The sequence below is a fragment of the Cottoperca gobio genome, unplaced genomic scaffold (assembly GCF_900634415.1).
Source record: "Cottoperca gobio unplaced genomic scaffold, fCotGob3.1 fCotGob3_531arrow_ctg1, whole genome shotgun sequence".
NCBI classification, from domain to species: Eukaryota; Metazoa; Chordata; class Actinopteri; order Perciformes; family Bovichtidae; genus Cottoperca; species Cottoperca gobio.
In genome coordinates this window covers 23635-45536 of record NW_021167054.1, presented here as the reverse complement: position 1 = coordinate 45536, position 21902 = coordinate 23635, and the positions used below count along the sequence as shown (strand labels likewise).

General features: G+C 42.4%; 3 protein-coding genes across 3 annotated transcripts; all 3 read right to left on the bottom strand.

Annotated features, from left to right (window-relative positions):
• Positions 1-236: 236 nt before the first annotated feature.
• Positions 237-5739, bottom strand: LOC115006161 (protein NLRC3-like). Its single transcript, XM_029428239.1, is given in 8 exon segments — positions 237-467; positions 470-573; positions 1730-2004; positions 2053-2877; positions 2879-3573; positions 3704-3804; positions 4031-4181; positions 5130-5739. Coding segments are annotated over 7 exon segments (2205 nt in total). The 5' UTR covers positions 4162-4181; positions 5130-5739; the 3' UTR covers positions 237-393.
• Positions 5740-7622: 1883 nt separating this feature from the next.
• LOC115006164 (uncharacterized) lies at positions 7623-14861 on the bottom strand. Its single transcript, XM_029428241.1, has 6 exons — positions 14813-14861; positions 12575-12690; positions 8995-9088; positions 8666-8797; positions 8457-8579; positions 7623-8378 (listed from the first exon to the last, which is right to left on the bottom strand). The coding sequence occupies exons 1-6, from the start codon at positions 14834-14836 to the stop codon at positions 8256-8258; spliced, it is 612 nt and encodes a 203-aa protein (XP_029284101.1). The 5' UTR covers positions 14837-14861; the 3' UTR covers positions 7623-8255.
• Positions 14862-18995: 4134 nt separating this feature from the next.
• On the bottom strand, positions 18996-19475 carry LOC115006159 (transmembrane protein 238-like). The gene has a single exon (XM_029428238.1). It carries the CDS (start codon positions 19473-19475, stop codon positions 18996-18998), a length of 480 nt encoding a protein of 159 aa, XP_029284098.1.
• Positions 19476-21902: the final 2427 nt, after the last annotated feature.

The window sequence follows — 21902 nt, the reverse complement described above, 5'->3', positions numbered from 1 at the left end:
AAGCTTATTATTATTATTATTATTATTATTATTAAGGTTTAATAATCTGTTCAGAGCTGAAGAAGTTTAGAGGTCACTGTCAGCAATGATACAAATGTGTTGGTAATCAAAGCTCAAAGTCTCTGCAGCCTGTTTCTCTCTGTCATCAGATGTTTAACAACCTCCTTCATATCTCTCACACACCTCAGTACTGACATCTTCTTCACTGACTCATGGAGCACAATGTGAGTCTGTGGAAGCTCAACAACTGTCCCGTCAAACATTTACTTTCTCTACTTTACGTCATTCTCCACAATATTCAGACATTTGAAAAATAAAGAAGACAATAATAATAATTACAACGTCTTCACCTTCTGCAAATTGTGCCAATTATATTTACTACACGAGCTACAGTCAGTGAACTGACCTCAGCGTCTCCAGTCTACAGTTTGGACTCTGCAGTCCAGCACACAGCAGCTTCACTCCTAATCCTTCAGTGGTGTTATACTCAGCTCTCTCAGGTGGGAGGGGTTGGACTTCAGAGCTGAGGCCACGACTTCACAATCAGTCTCTGAGATGTTACATCCATAAAGTCTGTCAGGACACATATATTACAAAATGTGTTATTATGAAAGAGGAAACATTCATTTATTTCATGCATTTGATGACAAAACATTTGCTGTTAGACATTTTAATATCTTTACTGAGTTTAATATATGCATTGTCCCCCCCCCAGGATACTCGGGAGATGCCCACAGGATACTGAACCTCTATTAGAAAGATTGAGGCCTACATGAAAGGGGGAGAAGTTACAAATGGAATCCGGGGCGAGGACGGCAGCAAAGAGCACGATGGATTCATGAGCAGGTAATCTAAAGTGATTCTTACACACATCTGCAGTTTCCCAGTTATATTTAGATGTTCTTTAGTGTTGTTGGATTATAAACGGCGTAAGGAATTCTTTGTGTGTTGTAACTGCGTCTGAACTCCCCTGTCTCTGCTCTGGCATCTTCAGAACACGAGGCAGGACAAGCCGCTGTGACATCAGTGGTTCATCTGATCTCACTGTGTTTGACATGAAACAATAACTCTCATCACTTATCACCTGCAGACTTGTAATATGTGTTTAATGTTGCAGATGAAGGGAGAGAGTAGTGCTGCAGTTACATTGAGGCTTCCATAATGTCCACAGTGTGTCAGTGTGATCTGATCCTAGGTCTGTCTCTGCTAGCTACCTTCTGCTGTCACTGACTGTTGACAAACGCAACAGAAAGGAAACAAATCATTGAAAGTATCAGAGATGTACAGAAATAAATGTTAATATAAAGACTCAGGTATTACCTGTGTGTCTGATGTAATGATGAAGAAACTGCTAGAATGTAACAACAACTTCTCTGCATTCACTCAGAACTGTAAAATGTGATGAAACCTCGAGCACCTCTAAAGTCTTTAGTTTGACAAGGTCTGCATGTCGCCTCCATCCCCCAAAGGAATGTAATGAGAGGAAGAAACTGTCAAGTGTAACAATTATTACAAATAAATAGAAATGTGTTCATGAACTTCACAGATAGAAGCTGAAAACACTTGTTTTGCTCTCACAGCGTTTGAAACAGCTCAAGAACATCTGAAACTAAATAATGAAGTAAAAAGTGGATATATTTATTCAATAAAATGAATTTTCTCGTGTATATTTGAAGAACTAAACTTCTAATCTACTCTGATTTATAAAGTTAATCACATCTGGACTTACACAGCCTTTCTGCAGTTCCTCACAGCTGGAATCAGTCTCCGTCGTCCCTCCTGTGACGTGTTGTACTTCATCAGGTCCAACTCATCCAGAACCTCCTCTGACATCTGCAGCATGTGAGCCAGAGCTGAGCACTGGATCTCAGAGAGTTCCTTCTGTGATCTGTTCTCTGACTGCAGGAACTCTTGGATCTCCTGATGTACTGAGTGGTCCTTCATCTCTGTCAGACAGTGGAAGATGTTGATGCTTCTGTCAGCAGAGGTATCTTCACTCCTCATCTCCTTCAGGGTGATCATTCTGTCAGCAGAGGTATCTTCACTCCTCATCTTCTTCAGGGTGTTGATGGCTCTCCGGATCATTTGTAGACTGTTGTGTGTCTGACCCAGCAGGCCTCCTAAGAGTCTCTGGTTGGACTCCAGAGAGAGGCCGTGGAGAAAGCGGACAAACAGGTCCAGGTGGCCATTCTTACTTGTGAGGGATTTCTTCATGGCTTCAGACAGGAAGACATCCAGGGATGAGTCATTCTCCCAGTGTTTCCCCAGGAAGTTCTTCAGTACCTTGGTGTTCCTCTTGCTGTAACAGTGGAACAGGTAGACTGCAGCCAGAAACTCCTGAATGCTCAGATGAACAAAGCAGTAGACTGTTTTCTGGAAGATCACACTCTCTCTTTTGAAGATCTCTGTACAAACTCCTGAGTACACCAAGGCCTCCGTGGCATCAAGACCACACTGCTCCAGGTCTTCTTGGTAGAACATGATGTTTCCTTTCTCCAGATGTTCAAACGCCAGCCTCCCCAGCTTCAGAAGAAGTTTCCCGTCAGCCTTCGTCAGCTCCCGTGGACTCGTCTCATGTCCCTCATCATACTTCTGCTTCTTCCTCTTGGTCTGAACCAGCAGGAAGTGTGAGTACATGTCAGTGAGGGTCTGGGGCAGCTCTCCTCTCTGGTCTGTAGTCAACATGTGGTCCAGAACTGTAGCAGTGATCCAGCAGAAGACGGGGATCAGACACATGATGTGGAGGCTCCTGGATGTCTTGATGTGAGAGATGATTCTGCCGGACCGTTCTTCATCACTGAATCTCCTCCTGAAGTACTCCTCCTTCTGGACGTCAGTGAAGCCTCGTACTTCTGTTACCCTGTCCACACAGTGCAGGAGGGATCTGATTGGTTGCTGCAGGTCGGGAAGTTATCCAGACGAGAGCCGAGGGAAGCAGATTCCCGCTGATGAGGTTTGTCAACAGCACGTTGACTGATGACTGCTGTGTGACATCAGACACAACCTCATTGTTGTGGAAATCCAGTGAAGGTCTGCTTTCATCCAGGCCGTCAAAGATGAACAAAACGCTACAGACAGCGAGCGTCTCTGCTGTGACCTTCTGTAAGGTTGGATGGAAAACATGGAGCAGCCTGAGAAGACTGTACTGCTCAGCTTTGATCAAGTTCAGCTCCCTGAAGGAAAGCGGAATCAGCAGACTGACATCTTGGTTTTCCAAACCCTCTGCCCAGTCCAGAGTGAACTTCTGCACTGAGAAGGTTTTTCCAACGCCAGCGACGCCGACCGTCAGAGCGACTCTGATGTGTACCTGTTGGTCAGGTGAGGCTTTAAAGATGTCGTGGCACTTGATTGGAGCGTCACGGAGGATCTTTTTCTTGGAAGCTGTCTCAAGCTGCTTCACCTCATGTTGAGTATTAACCTCTTCACTCAGTCCCTCTGTGATGTAGAGCTCAGTGTAGATCCTGTTGAGGAGGGTTTTACTCACTGTTTCTTCACTTCCTTCAGTCACACGTTCACATCTCCTCTTCAGACTGATCCTATGTTCATCTAAAACCTCCTGCAGACCTCTATCTGCTGAAAGAGAAGACACATGTGAGATTAATAAATATATATAACAGATCATAATGTGCTGCACAAACAAATGAAGCAGGAAGAATCCTGTTTTCAGACATGAAGACAGCAGCAGACAGATGTACAGTCTTACTGTGTGCACAGCTGGTAGAGACTGGATCCTTCAGGACGTCCTGACACAAAGCACAGCTGGACAGCTGCTCCTCCACAGAAACAGGAGTTTTGCTCTTCTTTCTGTGGAGATGAACACGTTCTTTATAACACATCACAATAGTGCTGGCTGATGTTCACTGATTGGTACAACCTATGTCTCCAACATGATAACAGTTTAGTCCCAGTTGTCTACTGTGTTTCTTTACTGTACTCTACTGGGCTTATGTTATCATACAACAGTAGATTATAAGAGAACATAAAAACTGAATCCTCTTCAGGTCAGTTTACAGAAGAAACAGACTCTTACTTTGTGTCTGAGGGTCCAGGTTCATTACTGAAGAGTGGAGGTATGTACATAGACCTGTCACTCTTCAGAGACAGACAGCTGGGGACTGCAGACACTGAGCCGTCCTCCTCCTCATCTGTTAAATCATTCATCTTCTCCAGTCTGAGAGTTACTGTACACACACACACACACACACACACACACACACACACACACACACACACACACACACACACACACACACACACAGTATAAAGTATTATTTATCTGAAGCAGAAGAATCTTCTCCTAAAGGAAACTTCATCCTTCAGTTCATCACAAACATCATCTGGAGATACATGTTTAACTGACAGGAAGAACTGAGAGCAGAACAATGTTTCCCTCTGAGATGTAGTGCAGTACAAGTATAAAGGACATTTACTCAAGTGCAGTACTTCAGTAAAAGTACTTATTGATATTCTGATTGTGGATCCATTATTTAATAACCAGATGATGATGGTGGTGTCTTTTGAACGCTGGAGATGATTGATGAGGCTAAATGCTTCAGGTAAAGTAGAGAATATATAACTCCTATCAAAGCAGAAGCTCAGGAATCATCAGCCTCACGTGACTGAACGGAAATGAGCAGAAATAAAAGTGTAAATGTAAAAAGTGTTCCTTGCTGACAGACAGACTCTCCGACTCTCTGGATTGAATTGTATCCGTGATCAAAGTAAACGGAGAAATAACTGAAAATAAATGTATTTCTACTAAATGATAAAGTAGTTTGTGCTTGTGTTGTTTATATTGTGATATAATTAACTAATAAATGTATTATCTTGTGTAATAACTGAAACACGTATTTACATAGATAATGTGAAGAAATGTTAGGTACTATATATATTAAATAAAGCTCAACTCACTCAGAACTGTCTCATCATATCAGGGATAATTGGGATATTGTGAATGCATAATATGAGCGCGCCCCCCTGGCAGAGTCGTTCGAATACCCCGTATGATGTGACGTGATGACGTCAGACGTCAAAGACCGGAAGTGATATAAAAACTGATGTAACTGAGAGGCGGGACGTTTTCTGAAGAAATGTTAGGTACTATAAATATTAAATAAAGCTCAACTCACTCAGAACTGTCTCATCATATCGGCTTTTATTTTGAAACTACTTCCGGGAGTTCCGCCCCGAAACGGACACAAAGTTAATTTGAACTTTTAGAAGGTAAAAAGCAAGAAGAAGAAGTTTAGTGTTGACTGGTTGGAGAAAGAACAAGCATTGATCCGGAGGGTGACGGGTTGTGAGGCTGCTCTCCATCTGGACTGTGCTGCTGTGTGACATGTAGCGATGATGCTCACAAACATTTCATCACATTGGACTCCAGGACTCTGCTTGTTAGAGACACACAGCAGGACACACTAAAGAATGAATGTGTAAAACCCCAGCAGAGCTGCTGTTAACACTCACCCTGTTCTGCTGCTGCGGCTCTGTCGACGAGAAAATGGCGTCTGTCAGTCCGACTTGTTACTTTCACTTTCAAAGTCCCTCCCTGTTGGCAACTCCTCCTGCGTTTCATCAGCAGCTTTATTGTGTGAATCAGTGGCTGAAATAGTGGCATTCACGTCTCGTGCTCCTTTTTGTGTGGAAAGGGGTTAACGCTATTGTGGAAACATGAATTTATCATCTTAGTGTCACTTGCTCAGTCTTAGATGCACACTGCACTTTTATACTTTGATTTATGTACTGAACACATCACCATGTATGTTGCTGTACTTTTATATCTTGATCCATGTGACGTACACTTTACTATGTATGTATATTTGTGTACTTTTATACCTTGATTAAAGTACCATACGCATTACTATGTATGATGTTATATTCTTATACTTGTGATCAGAATTATATGCATGTCCATGAAACTCACAGACCAATTACATGCGAGTTAAGCCATCCCACGTGACGCTACTCAGCCAATCAATAATAATAATGAATAATGCAGATGAGAGGCGCGTGACAGACTGAAAGAGGAGTTAGCATTGTTGGGTTTTGAGCCCAAAGGGCGCTGAGATAGTCTTTCAATTGAATCCAGTAAACTTCTAGTTGATCAAGATACTTATTTATTTAAAGTGATGATGACAGCATGTCAAAAAATACCCTCAGCCGAGGACACTTTCACACACCAAGTCCACAGTCCGAATCAATAAAGAGCCAGTTAGCTGTCTGTTGGTACAAAAACATCAGAAACATTTTGCTGTATTCTCTACTGAAGGGTGTCGTCGTCCCTCATTGGTCCATGTTGGCGTGGTGATGCCCCTTGGTGGGCCGTCTTGTTGTGGCGAGATGGAGGTGGACCTGAAACTCTTTGAAGAGAACCTACAGTGCTTCATTCATAACTAATATAGTGCTCATTATACATTTGTGCAGAAATACATGTTGTAAATAATACATTTAGATTGAGGTGGACGAGTGCATGTGATAATCATTAAATGTGACACAATACAATCAGGAGTTTATTTACTTCTCAGATGACACGCTGAAGTCAAAGTATGATGCTGTTGGCGCCGCACAGTTTCCACAACTCATCCCTGACACAATGCCTCAGCTCCGCACCCAAGCTGCTCAATTGCTCTCCATGTTCGGCAGCACTTATCTATGTGAGCAACCTTTCTCCTCAATGAAGATGAAGAAAACGTGTCACAGGATACGTCTGACTGATGAACACCTTCGTTCGATAATGAAGGTTGCCTCAGCTCAAAGCCTGAACCCCGACATTAATGAACTAGTATCCAAGAAAAGATGCCAGGTATCTGGCTTGGGCACATCAGATTAGATCAGTGTGTCGCAAACTGAGCAGTAAAAAGGCCTGAATGGTTGATTTATTCATTGTTATTTTGTTTACAAATGTATTATTAGCCTGTGGAAAAAGTTATGTTGATATTTACCTCAGAAGGGTTAGGCATTCCATTTTTTATTTACATTTTATTTAATATACCATTGATGTTTTTTCGTTTTGCACTATTAAGTTATATAAGCGTTGCTTGTTCCATATTTAGTGTTAAAGCAAATCAGTGTAGCAAACTGAGCAATACTTAACGTTTTATTCATGCACTTTCTCTTGCTACTTCAAGGCTTGAATGTTTGATTCATTCATTATTGTTATTTTATTTTCAAATGTATTATTAGCCTGTGGAAAAAGTTTATTTTGATATTTACCTCAGAAGGCTGCAAATAGAAAAGAGGCATTCAATTTTTATTTACATTTTATTTGATATGCCATTGATATTTTTTAATTATTATTATTATTATTTGAAACTCGATCTTGCATGTCACTTGCTTGTTCAATATTCAATGCAAAACTTGTTAAAAGGTTAATTTGTTCAACCTTGGCCCACGGCTTTATTCAGTTTTAAATGTTGGCCCAGTCTGTATTTGAGTTTGACACCCCCGTCATAAAGCATCATAAGCATTTAAAAGGTCTTTTTCAACCACAGGTGTAAGTGTGCTGCATTCAAGTGGTGTCGGAACAATCAGAAAAATGAGTTCTCAACTGGGTCCTGAAGTCCAAACTCGGTGAAAACGTTGACGGTTTTTTTAGGCACAAACATGGAGGACGAAGGTAAATGTTGGTTGAGTGTAAGAAATGTTTTATTAAATTCACATATTGCATTTTAACTTTTGCTCACATGTAATGTTTTATGTTGTAAACCTTAGTTGCTGTCCTCGTACAGTGACGCACATTAGTCACTTATAGCATCATAACAGGGCAGGTGAAGCAATAATTAACAGTTATATGAAATGTGCTGCAACACTTCTGGGACAAAGTGTTTCCGTATGTTGGAGGGCAACATTAATAAACAGCAGCGTCGAGACGCTTTACAAAACATTGTTTTTCTTGTCACACTTAAGTCAAATTGACCAACTCGGGGAAATAGCAGCATTAAAGTGAATAAGTGCTGCACCTTCACTGTTCATCACTAACATGGATTATTGATGCACATCAGTAAACAGCCATTGTTGACAACATCAGCTCCACCTTCTCCTGCTATGATAAAACATCTCTATTATAATGAACACTTTTATTATTCATCATTTAGAGAACACAACACAGCCAAAGATCATTTCAGTTCCACTTTATAATCTGCATCATCCGAGCAAAGAAAGACAGAACAGAGTGAATATATTGACCAGTCTGAACAACCTGGTCCCGTAATATAACGTCCATGTTGAGAGCGTCATGTGTGAAGACGCTCTGACAATCACTTCACTTTGGGAACTCTTCTCTTCCCTTTGGACTCAGTCTTTCCAGATGTCTTGGTCATTTTGTTTGGTGCTTTCTTTCCTTTCCTTCCTTTCTTCGCTGCAGCAGGTTTGGGTGCCTTCTACAAAACAAAAAGAAAGAAGCAATGAGGCCAGTTGACATATTTAAATGACTGTTTAAATCTTGCAGCAGCACTGACCTCCAGTTTGGGCTTTTTGCTAGGTGTTGCTATGGGAACCAGCTGTGGGATTTCTCCCCCCGTCACCGCGCTTTTCTTCTCCTCCGCCGCCTTGTTCTTCTTCGCCTGCTTTTTGGCCGCAGCCTGGAAAATCACAAACTGGTTATTTGAGCGTTTGTATAAATGAAGCTCAGGCACACGATGACCGGCGAGTCTGAACGTGTTCTCACCTCCTGCCTGGCAGCCTGAGCCTGTTTCTCTGCCTCGTCCAGCACGCTGAGGTGGTTCAGGTCTGACGTGTAGATGGGCAGGGCCCCCGACGTCTGGCTCTTTATATGGATGAGCTTTATCACCGGACTTTTCTGTAAACAGTCATTAAGAGTTTGGGGTGGACAAAAGTTAAAGACGGCTGTAAACGAGCAAAAGCAACAAATCAAATGGAACAAGTTATATGTTGCAAAGAGCCAACACAATAACACTTTATGAAACACATATGGATCAAGGATTTAACCTTTAGGATCACAAATCACAAGACAACTCTGTGCGCAGCTCGACTCACCGTGCGTAGTTTGGCCGCCACTGTTTGGAAAGCAGCCTCGATGTTTTCCGTCACCTCATCTGCCGTCATGCCGGCGTGGCCAACGCGTGCCATGCTGCCACACAAGCAGGTAAGAGAGCAGGGTTACTGTGTGGACCTCTTGAGGCAGGTTAGGTCCATAAATATTTGGACATTGACACAATGTTCATCATGTTGGCTCTGTACACGACCACAATGGACTTGAAATGAAACAATCAACATGTGCTTTAAGTGCAGACTTCCAGCTTTAGTTTGAGGGTATTTACATGCAGATCAGATGAACGGTGGAGGAACTACAACACATTGTATACGTGGTGTCCCCTTTTTAAAAAGTAATTGGACAAAGTAACATAATCATAAATCAAATTGTCACTTTTAATATTTGGTTGAGAATCCTTTGCAGTCAACGACAGCCTGAAGTCTGGAACCCAGAGACATCAGCAGACGCTGGTTCGGTCCCTGGTGATGCTCTGCCAGGCCTCCACTGCAGCTGTCTTCACTTCCTGCTTGTTCTTTGGGCAGTTTCCCTTCAGTTCTGTCTTCAGCAAGTGAAACGCTCACTTGGATTCAGGTCAGGTGACTGACTTGGCCATTGTAGAACATTCCACTTCTTTGCCTTAAAGAACTCTTTGGTTGCTTTCGCAGTACGCGTTGGGTCATTGTCCATCTGCACTGTGAAGCGCCGTCCAATGAGTTCTGAAGCATTTGGCTGAATATGAGCAGATAATATCGCCCGAACACTTCAGAGTTCATCCTTCTGCTTCTGTCAGCAGTCACATCATCAATAAATACAAGAACCAGTTCCATTGGCAGCCATACATGCCCACGCCATAACACGACCACCACCACGCTTCACTGATGAGGTGGTGTGCTCTGGATCATGAGCAGTTCCTTCTCATACTCTTCTCTTCCCATCATTCTGGTACAAGTTGATCTTTGTCTCATCTGTCCACAGGATGTTGTTCCAGAACTTTACAGGCTTTTTTAGATGCGTTTTAGCAAACTCTAATCTGGTCTTGCTGTTGTTGAGGCTCACCAATGGTTGACATGGTGTGGTGAACCCTCTGTATTTACTCTGGTGAAGTCTTCTCTTCATTGTTCACTTTGACACAGATACACCCACTGGACCTCCTGGAGAGAGTTCTCGATCTGAACTGTTGTGAAGGGCTGTTTCTTCACCAGGAGAAGAATTCTTCTGTCATCCACCACAGTCGTCTTCCGTGGTCTTCAAGATGTTTTGGTGTTGCTGAGCTCACCAGTGCGTTCTTTCTTTTTAAGAATGTACCAAACAGCTGATTTGGCCACACCTAATGTTTGTTATTTCTCTGTTGGGTTTGTTTTGATGGTTCAGCCTAACGATGTCCTGCTTCACTGATAGTGACAGCTCTTTAGACTTCATATTGAGAGTTGACCTCAACACATTCCAAAAGCAAATACCAGACTTGAAAAGAACTCTAGACCTTTTATCTGCTCCTTGTAAATGAACTAACGAGGAAACAACACACACCTGGCCATGGAACTTTATGAAACACACACACACACCTCTACACACACACCTCTACACACACACCTCCTCCAGCCCCCGAGCTAAAAGCTTGGCTGGGGGAGGAGGAGGAGGGGTGTGATGAAGAACACAACAGAGAGCAGAGGAGCATCGAGGAAGTCTATTATCTCCATTCTTCTCATCAGCAAACCAGAAATAAAAGCGACCTTAAGTCGGAGCAGGCGTTGGCGGCGGGCGTCACAGACATGAGAGGCTCCAGTAGTGCCAGACGTCCCTCCATCACAAATTAGTGCTTTCCAAGAAATGTCCTCCGAGTCGCTGTCCCTCAACCTGCCTGTACTTGTTGCTTGGGTTACGGGAGCAGGCGAGGAGAGAGTTTTCAGTTTTGGCTGCGTTGCATTCTGGTCTATTGAGCCAGCAGTAGGCGTAGAAATCGGCATATCTGCCTCTGCTGGGACGGAGCTCTTCCTCTGAGGCCGAGTCGGCGAGTCTGGAGATGAAGGACTGGCACAGAGAACCTGATGTTTCACTGTTGATTTGACTTTTAACTGCTGTTTTACATCTTTCTGCCTCCGCACCAAACAGAGACACACACACACACACACACACACACACACACACACACACACACACCAAGTGTGTTTTATGCACATCATTGGGCACATAGCTGATGGAAATGGCACAATCTGACTTTGTGTCACACTCTACACATTTCTCTCTCCAGCTAAATGTTTCGAGGGCAGCGGCGTGTGTGTTTATACAGAACATGTGCCGACACTGGACCAACAGCGCCACCTGGTGGATCCTTTGCTCTCATGCAAAACAGCTGAACAGTCTCCCGACCGGTCTCCAGGACTTCACTCGCAGCAGTTAGATCACTTTTACTGACCGCACAGAAAAACAACACGGTTTGAAAACACCAATCAGCGAGTCCGATTTAATTAGCTGCAGACGACAGCTGGCGGGGAAGTTTCCAGACACGTCCTAACTTCCACCGGATTCATTACCATCAAACACAGTTTTGGGAATACACTCTGAGATCAGTCTCCAGATGAAACCTTGTGAGGAGCCGGTGATTCAACAAGTGTGATGTTTGCTTCATATCGAATTAAGAAATCAGTTTTATGTTGTTCCTCGAAGCTGCAGAGAAATTAAGAGACTTCACATGTGCGACACGTCATTATTCTGTTTCTGCTCGCTGACAGCATCTCATTACACATCATCTGGTTCGAAGCATCTGTAAAGTTCCCCTGCAGACGTGCATGTAAAATAAAGAGAGAGACCCCCCCCTGTGAAGGTTCGACTAACAGAGAAAGTCCAGAGTGTTCATCTGAAGGACGTCTGATCCAAACACTGAAGCCACAAGCAGCAGTGAGACAAACAGTACAGACTCTTAAAGGGATAGTTCTGTCGGTACGACTTTAGTTCTATACAACTAAATGTTTGTAATGTGAAATACAAGCTGTGCAGTGCAGGTAGTGCAGCAGTGAAGACTTAAAGCACTAACAGTGATACTGATCTGAGAACAGAGGTGCAGGAAGGAATCTGAATAAACCACAAATACTTTAAATGTGTTACAAAACAGTTTCTCTATTTTAGAATGAATATATAGAAAGATAGAGAAGTTAAGAGGAAAATAGAAATACGATTTAAGTAGAAATGTGTACATTGTACTATTTATATATACATTTATAAACCTGTGTTCACAGAGCCCGCCTCAGAATGTTAATGTTACATTTAATTCATTATTTAAAGATTCATAGATTCAGGATTTCCAATGAGGGAGAAAAGATTTCTTTTAAAAGATGTCATTTTAAATCATTTTACTTCAATCATCTTAATGTAAATCACTTTTCAAGGAGAGATTTAAACGTGGCATGAAGGGAAGTCTCACACGTTTGAAATGCTTGAATAGTATAAATAAGATCCTTACTTGAAATGTATGAATACAGTATTAATGCATCGTCAGTATTGCAGTTTATATGTGAATAAATAATCGGGTTCAATCTGCTGACGGCCACATGCAGGGATGACTTCCTGTGTGCGCAGCTTCAGTACCTGTCTGAGAGTCTGCAGGGTTCAGAGGAATCAGGACGTCCGAGCTGATGTTTTCTGTCATCATCAGCTGCAGAGGGCTCCACGTGGAGACGCTGGACAGGCTGCCGACCACCACCCTGAAGGAAACACCAAGTAACCTCCGTCAGTCACCTTTACACACGTAAATAAAACCTTTAAACCTGCACAACACATTCTAGAGTCTATCGAGGGAGTCGCTTCCCCCTCAGACAAATGCTCCTCCCATAATGCTTTGGGGGAAACTCCTTTTAAAGTCTGGATTTATGTATTTTGTTCTAAAAGAAGTGTGCCGAAGTAGCTTTCAGCAGTGTATTGTTGCAGAGCATCCATGGATGTACACACAAGTACAAAACAAGACACAAAATAAGCACAAAGACACAAAACAACTAAAAGACAGAAGAGACACAAAACATCTACAAAGATGCAACACCACTAGAAAAAGAACATATCCATGAACGTGTGGCTCTTGTTCTTATGTAGGAGGAGTGGGGCCCTTTACATGTCACTGCCCAGGGGCCCATTGTCCCACAATCCGTCCATGAGGCTACTATTCACGTTTAGCATTCAGCTCTGCGTTGCTGCTTTGATTTCGTCGTACCTGCTTCAGTCTTGGTGCTGAAGTCCGCTGCCTGCTTCAGCGCGGCGGCGGTGAGAGCCAGGCCTCGGCTCTTCCTCAGGCCATGCTGCAGCACCGCTTCAAACTGGGCACACAGACAGATCACCCTGCAGAGACAGAGACCAGTTACTGACGTGTGTGTGTGTGTGTGTGTGTGTGTGTGTGTGTGTGTGTGTGTGTGTGTGTGTGTGTGTGTGTGTGTGTGTGTGTGTGTGTGTGTGTGTGTGTGTGTGTGTGCAACAGTTCTGCTTTGTCACTTCAATCTACGGCTGCACTTTAAACTCCATTATTTATAGTGTCAGAGGAAAAGATGCCACGAGTTATAAACAGTACACACTCGTGTTTTCTGAATATGAATCTAACTTGCATCATACAACAACTGCAACCTTTTATCAACAAGGCAGAAATGGTCATTCAAGGACTTTCCAGGACCAATTCCATGAAATTCAAGGACCCAAGACAGCAAAGTTTGAGACACAGATGAAGATTAATTACTGGTAAAACACAAACTTTGTAATAATGAGAACCAGCAGGCTCTGCAGACGCTCGCAGAACAAAATATCAAAAAGAACTTCAGAAATTCAAGCACTTTCAATGACCCATGTATTTTTTCAAAAACTTTCAAGGCAGTGATTTTTTCTCCCTCAAATTCAAACTTTTTGAGGCTTTCAAGGACCCGGGGAACCGTGGTAATCTGAGCAGCACAGGATATCACATATTTCTGTCCGACATTATTCAGCTCGGAGGAAACAAGCTTGTGCAGAATTATTCAGAACATTTTTCCTTTACGCCATGAAAACGTTCTTATTCTGAGATACGATGGAAAACATTGTAAAGCTCTCAAACCAAAGTTAAGTTCATTGTAGTGAAGAAATAACCTGCTGATTTTACCTCCAGAAGCTTCTCTTACCTGCTGTCAGAGTCTGTGGCGATCTCCTTTCTTCCTCCAAAACGGATTTGGCACTGGAAAGACATGAAGGGAAATACTTATTTCTTCCGCCACAGAACAGACAGTGTTTTGCGGAGGAACAGTAGTGATTTACGGGACCCGGCAGCCATCTTTAGCCCAGTAGCTGTTTGTAGTAAAGTCTGCATGGACACATGAGGAGCCTCTGTAAGGAAACGTATGGCTCTGATCCTTGAAAGCTTTTATGTTCTGTAGGATAACAAACGTCCCTGATGTGCAGCAGTGATACTCTACATGCATCTTTCTTTTCCCCTCTATGTATGTGAAAGGACATCACATCAGATCTGCCAGTGTTGTTTCTCAAGACCATCAAGTTGTAAAAGTTGCTCAGTTTTACTTCCTGTCGTGTGTTTTGGCACACGGTAGATACAGGAACTAAAAGGTTTCCTGACACCACAAACGAATGTTCCATCATTTTCCTGTGAAAGGCGTTATTCCCAACACCAGACAGTTTTAAAGGGAGAGTTTGGATTTCTTGAAGTGAGGTTGTAAGAGGTTCTTCTCTACAGCAGATGGCGTTAAACAGGCGGGAGCATCAGCGATGACGCTGGGTAATGTACTGCTGCAGAAAGGTTGAACTAAAACTTAAATATCAGTTTAAGTGTACGCTATATGAAGAATATTTGTACTGCTTTACCTTATCAATGCCGTGATCTATCATCTCTGCAAAGCTCTTTCAGTTCGTTTGTGTTTTTGTGTGACTTTGGTGAATCTAAAGATGTGGCCTCCCGGACAGACGTCATGTGACTCACCTGTTTGACGGCGTCCAGCAGCCTCTCCAGGAGGTGCTGTCTCTTCGTATCACTCTGCTGAGTGCCTGCAGAGGAACAGACAAACAAAAGGAAGTTTAGTTTGATGATGGATTAATGAAATCAATTACCCAGCCATTAGTTCCTGTATTAATGATGCATGTCCAAGAGGAAGGAACTGCACAAGACAGTCACAGAAACAATAGAGAAATCATTTCTGTGAATTACTACAGCATGAGAAACTTGTAACTTACAGCTTTAAATAGTTGCTTAAATATTAATAATTCTTTTATATTTGTAACCTTATCTTCACTACTTTTTAAAGTGTTTTATTTTAAATGAATGATGGCAGTTTATCTCTATGTTATGTCCTTTCTATGTCTAGTTCCCCTCATTGTAAAGTACTTTGTGCTGCATTTCTTGCTAAACAAATACCTTATTATTATTATTATCATTATTATACCCAGACTTCTAGAACATCAAGGCTACTTCTAGCCACACGATACCTGCTTCTCATGTTCACTTGCCACTTCAAAACAAAAGTAAAACATGTCTCCCAGGTTGTCACAGTGAACCTGAGGAGCACATTTAGCTTTAAGTGCATTGGATGTTTTGTGAGAGTTGTACAAATCCAGGTAGGCAGAGAAACTGAAGTGTGCACGCGCCGGAGTAAAGTTTCAGAGCCATGAAACAACCCGAGTGGAACGTGCGCGTGTTTAGCAGAGCGTGAAGTGTGTTCAGTCGCGAGCCTGTGGCACTGCGACAACAGGGAAACGGGCTGACAGAGCCGTGTCAAGGTCACATGACACAACACGCCGCTGTCACGTGACAGGTCCGCCCTGACGGGAGTTGTAGTCTTTTGTAGTGTAAGTGCTGTGGAACTACAAAAGTATGTTTTTTAATGGAGAAATGTGATTCTTGAAGCAACATTAACACATCTTACTCTCCTTTTTATTTATATTTAGTGGTAAAGTGTAAGAGTACAGAGTAATGTGGTCTAATGGGCATTTTGTATAACTGTGCATCCAATTATAAATGAGAAGTTTACTAAATAATGAATGGATTTTAGGTGTAATTTAGTGACAATAGTTTGTCACTATTTCAAAAGGAATGATTTATTATTGGATGTTTTTAATACGTGTATTTGGCTTGTTTAAGTCGACCGTTTTTGTTACTACAAATTCTACAAACACAAAGGCACGTTTCTCTTAATTCAAGTGTTCTGAGTTTGATTTATCTTCACATTTATCAAGCAGAAATAAACCCATCCAAACCCTGCAATATTCAATATTGTACCATTTAAATAATGAATTCCTGTTAACAATGTAAAAAACAATGTTCCTATATTATTTTAATATTATATTTACAGGTGTAAAGCATTAAAATAATAAGTACGGCTGATCTGTTCTGTAAATGTTACAAATATTGTGTTTAATCAGGAGAAATGCTTTCAACACAGTTGTTAGGCCTCAAAGAGTTTAGTTGATTCGTATTCTGTTGTCTCAGGGTCCAGGTGACTTTCACAACTGAAAACATGGAGAAAAGTAAGATTAGTTTAGACTCAAGCTGAGTGCAGACTGTGAGTTAATAAACGAACATCATACACACTCTTCAGCACTCCTGACCTCTTGTGGCTGAAGTGAGTCTAACATCGTATCACATACAAACACAGGTTTTGGTGCAGGACATGGGAGAAGATCTGTCTTTATTCTTTATTCTTTATTTAGGATCCACATTAGTTATTACTGCAGTAACAAGTCTTCTGCCTGTGCTCCACATAGAAGACAAGACAAGACATCACATCCTTGACAATCCACAATATCAACAAAACCACAAAGATAATTAAAAAATCTTACATAAACGAAAAGCACCATTATATATATATATATATATATATAAAAATATGTTATAATATAATAAGAAATAATATAAGAAACATTACCATATATATATATATATATATATATATATATATATATATATATATATATATATATATATATATATATATATAATGAGCCTCCAAGAATGTATTTTCCATCTTTGAAAAACTTAAAAACCTAAGAAGAAATCTACAAATGTTTGTTTTTTTACTTCCTAACAGAATAAAAGGTCTACTGGCAATATTGTCCTACCCTGCAAATGTAAATATAATATTTGCCAAAATGAATTTAATGAAATAAAGTAGAAAATAAAAGAGTGTATGATTAAATCAAACAATGATGCAGTAAAAGAGGTAAATAAAAGTACCTATAACTGCACAATGCTAAGTGTGTCCTGTTAGAAACATACACACACAGAGAGCATCACATGCAGCCTGAACTTAACCTTCTTAATAATGGCTGTTTCCTACTTTTAATTAAAGATAAATGTTTTATGAACCCTGCAGAACAAACCAGTTTGTGTTTGAGAACAGCCGTAACGCTGCAGCATGAAGTCTCCTTCTTTCTTCCTACAGCTGAGACAGTTAAGAGGATCACATGACTCGATATGTGGTCATCACATGACAATCATCAAGTTAAATCTGGACTCTGATCACTTTATTACAGTACAGGTCATTTAGCAGACGCTCTTATCCAGAGAGACTTACAGTGAACTAAGTACAGGGACAGTCTCTCTGGAGCAGCTCAGGGTTAAGTGCCTTGCTCAGGGGTACAATGGTGGCAGCCTGGTATTGAACTCCCGACCTTCTAGTGTTTGTTTGGAAGGCGTACCACTAGACCAGGGGTCGGGAACCTTTTTGGCTCGGAGAGCCATAAAAGCCAAATATTTTTAAATGTATTTCCTTGAGAGCCATATATTTAATAACATTGAGTTGTAAGTATATCATGTCTCCGAGTACTAAAAGTGCTATCAGTGTTTCCCCTACCATTGTCTGTTTCTACTGCGTGGGTGTCAAACTCAAGGCCACAATTATATCCGGCCCGCGAGAAAATATCATTTTTCTCTCATCACTGACCCGCCGGTTTTGGTAATTAAATCAATGCATGGCACAACCACGGGAAAATACATATTTAGAAGTATCTAAATGTGTGAATGAAATGAAACTGTCAATGTAAGTCTTTTCCTGAGGAGATACATTCTGAACATGGCGGTGCGATGGCTCAGTCGAGGGAAAGTGCTGAATAGATTTTTATTTTATTTATTTTAGTGTGTGTGTGTGTGTCTGTGTGTGTGTGCGTGTGTGTGTGTGTGTGTGTGTGTGTGTGTGTGTGTGTGTGTGTGTGGTGCAGTTTTATTGGAGGATCACAAACACAACATCGTCTGATTTCGATAACTTCAGATAACTTTATGTTTCTCTTGTGGACATTTGAACTGAAAGCTGATATTTACATCTTTGTTCATACATCAAGGGATGTATACATTGAAAGCACATCATACACTATGTGTGTGTGTGTAACTGCTGTGAAGCCAGTTGATTGTAGCAGTAAAAACACACAAGTTAAAGCATTGGATTAATCCCTGTACTGCACACTTTATTATAAAACAGAGATTATAAAGGTACACATAAAATAAATAAGTGGAAACTGTTTGTGTCTGAAAGCTGCATTTTATTACTGTATAACACTGTACATCTCAAGCAGTATTCTTTTTAAATAATATCTGTATTCATATTATTACACCACTGTATATACTGTAATATACATCTGTGTACATATTTATTGTTATTTATATTGTTATACAATGTGATTATATTTTATAATATATATGATATGTAAAAAGGATATTTAAATTATTTCTGCGTTTGGTTCATTTCCACTGCTGTCCTTTTATAACAAAAGTCAGCTATACATATTCTGGTCACACATGACTCAAATAAAATTCATCCTCATTTGAACTAATCTCTTATTACACCATTTATATTTATATGTTCAGTCACCACATCCCTAATGTGCTCAGTCTGACCGCAGATCTGAGGGACGATAACACTATCTGAGTTATAGTGAGCAAAGTTTACATCTTCTCAGCTGGATACGACCTGTTGTCTAATCATTACTGGAGCGTGTCAGCAGAGCAAACTAACAAAAGTCCCTTTGAACAGAATAAACTGACAAAGATAAAGATCCCAGTTCATATTGACAAAGTGTCTCTCACGAGCTCTCCAGCTGGGGAGGCGAAGGAGCTGTCACATATAGTGGAGAGCGACACCTCCGTGTTTGAAGGCCTGTTGTTGCTCGTGGGGTCTCCTCTGATGGACGTGCCTGTCTTTCTGAAAGAGCTCCTGATCCGGCTGGAGAAGCGGTCGGACATGTGCCTCACCGCCCCGCTGAGCCCCCGGTTCTTCAGCTTGATCAGACCCACGTCGTCCTCCAGCTCCTCGGGCGGCACGTCGATGTTCCCAGAGTACCAGAACACCCACCAGATCAGGCTGAGGAAGATGACGATAGCCCCCGCGTAGATGAACAAATCGTGGACGACCAGCCCTCCAAACACCCCCACCATCATGAGGAAGACGCCGAATACGTCGTGGGCCACCGCGAACCAGAAGGAGCACTTGCAGCGGCCGACTCCTTCATACCTCCTCTCCAGGACCGGCTCAGGTGTGGACATGGCAGCAATGGAGATCCTCCGAAGCAGAAGCAGAGTTAGTCCAGATGTGCGCCTGCAGGACAGTGGAGCGTAATCCTCATCGACTCACATGAAACCACCTGCAGGGGTCAAAGTACAACGTGCACCAGAAGTTCTCAGCAGGAGTGCACACATGGAGCGTGCACTGAGGCCCCCGGGTGGAGAGAGAGATTCAGACGTACACCTTGGAAATACACCTGTGTTCCAAGAAACACTCCCGGTAACGGAAAATGGTCCAATGTGCTGTTTGTTCCCTTTTTGTAAAACAGTCCGTTAAGTACGTACAATATACACAAATCTAATTAAATGAACAATTTCTTATTTCCTTGTGTGTTTTTGTCGTATACAGATATTCAATGATGATGCCTGGTAATATGTATGATGATTTCATCATGTGACGAGATCATACAATGGTGTGTGTGTGTGTGTGTGTGTGTGTGTGTGTGTGTGTGTGTGTGTGTGTGTGTGTGTGCGTAACTATCATGCATTAGTCATGATAACAGGCCCGTTATAACCGCATCACATCTCTCGGTATCAGCAGATCCACTCCAGCTTTGTGATGTGTTGGATGTTTCAAAAGGAAAAAGTTGCATCATTGACTAAAATAATCCACTTTCACATCACAGGAGTCGCTTCTCTTCCAGCCTCCTGGCAGTCACGCCTCCGCCTCTGCTTCTCCTTCAGGATGGGGGTCCACACCAGCCCCGTCACAACAAACATCAGCCCGACGGAGAGGCGGGCCGAGGCTGCGGAGTCGCCCCCGATGCCTGGAGCAGGAAGAGGAGTCCGCCCGCAGCAGACATCAGGGATCCCATCACCATCACGATGATGGCTTTGTGTTGGTGGGCCCAGCCCGGGGTCTCAGCAGCGCCTGGACACACACTTTGACTCCCAGGGTCATCTGGAAATGAGGTTTCTTCCATCCTGTCTAAGTCGTGAAGCTGTATCCTCTCTGTAGGATCAACAAGAGGGCGTCTGCATGATGCACCTCTCTCCTGCCCAGCAGTGGCGTAGCTAGGCCTATTTTAGGTGGGCTTCAGGTAATAGAAGTTATTAATATGTGTTAGCTCCTTAGCTTTGAATAACTCTAAGAAAGGGAACAGTGTGGTAACATTAGGTCTTCTATGTTTGTTGGTGTACTGTCAGTAGTCAGTAGTAACTGGCTAGCTACAGAACAGCTAACGTCTGTTCACTATGGAAAACAATTGTAAGCAGGAAAGGCTGAATAGCTATTCTAACTATCATAATCTGCCAATGTTCATTGATGAGATGGATATAAGAAGAGTCCTAAGGAAAGGTGCAGCTCTGCCACAGGGAAGCAGCAGCAAAGAACAAGTGATGGTGGAGCCAACAGTGTGATGGAGGTGAGTGCAGGTCCAGGAGTAAATGAGACATGTTTGGATTAAATCCCTGTGATAGGCCACAGCACGAGCTAAATAAATCATTCATGAAAACACACAGCCTGAAGTTCCAGAGAATGATGCATTTGTTTAACACACATGACGGTGAACACACTTACACCAGACATGGCAGCAGTTTGCATTTTGAACATGACGTTTGGATGTCATGACGTTTACTTTAGTGTCTCGATCAGTTAATAAATCATTGTTTCAACTTATTTTAAAGGCTCATGCAGAAGGAGAGGCAGATATATGTTTCATATTAGTGTTGAGAGTTGTGCCCCCTCCCCTTACCAAGACCACACAGTTCTATTAGATCTTCATGTTGCTCTCAAAGTGCACCAGATGCATACAATTCACTTCCTCCCCTGGACCCCCCTAGAGGATGTGAAGTCCACCCTACTCCTAAGACATGTCAACATGACTAAGGCCAGGTAACATGGACCTGCTTAACATGACTAATATATGGACGATGCAACCAGCACAGAACACTATGTGTGTGTAGCGGCTCTGCTCAGTGCAGAACTTACATTAAAGTTCCTTTAATGCTGATTGTACTACCATGCAGGTGCACACAGCTCCACCTCACCTCTGGGCTAAGCAACACCCCCTCCCTCAAAACCAAACGCATGTTTGGTTTTATGGGAGGGGGTGTTACGTACTGTAGTGTGTGGGTGTGTCTCTCCCTCTGCTTAACTCTCTCCAGGTGCAGCTCCCTCAGGTGTCAGCAATCTGAAATCAGTGCCTGCACAAAAGGCTGGGAGAGGGGGAATCTCTCTCGCCCTCTCTCTTCTCCTGCCTGGTTGCCAGTGGCGGTTCTGGGGGGGGCCAACAGGGGCCAGTGCCCCTGTAACACTGAGCCTGGGCCCACCTGTGGACCCCCCTCAAGATTATACAATATACAAAAAGTATTGATTTTGCGATGGTCCAGGCAGGGGCGGGACTTTATTTTGATGGGCACACCATGCAGTCAATCACATGTCAGGACAGACTAGGATCATACCATTAT

Coding starts and splice junctions, on each gene's coding strand:
- LOC115006164 (XM_029428241.1), bottom strand. CDS start 14,836: ATGATAGATCACGGCATTGATAAG. Junction 12,691..14,812: donor TAGATCACGGCATTGATAAG/GTAAAGCAGTAC, acceptor TGTTTCCTTCAG/GGTGGTGGTCGGCAGCCTGT. Junction 9,089..12,574: donor CCCTGCAGACTCTCAGACAG/GTACTGAAGCTG, acceptor CTTGTGTGGCAG/CATGGCACGCGTTGGCCACG.
- LOC115006159 (XM_029428238.1), bottom strand. CDS start 19,475: ATGTCCACACCTGAGCCGGTCCTGGAGAGGAGGTATGAAGGAGTCGGC.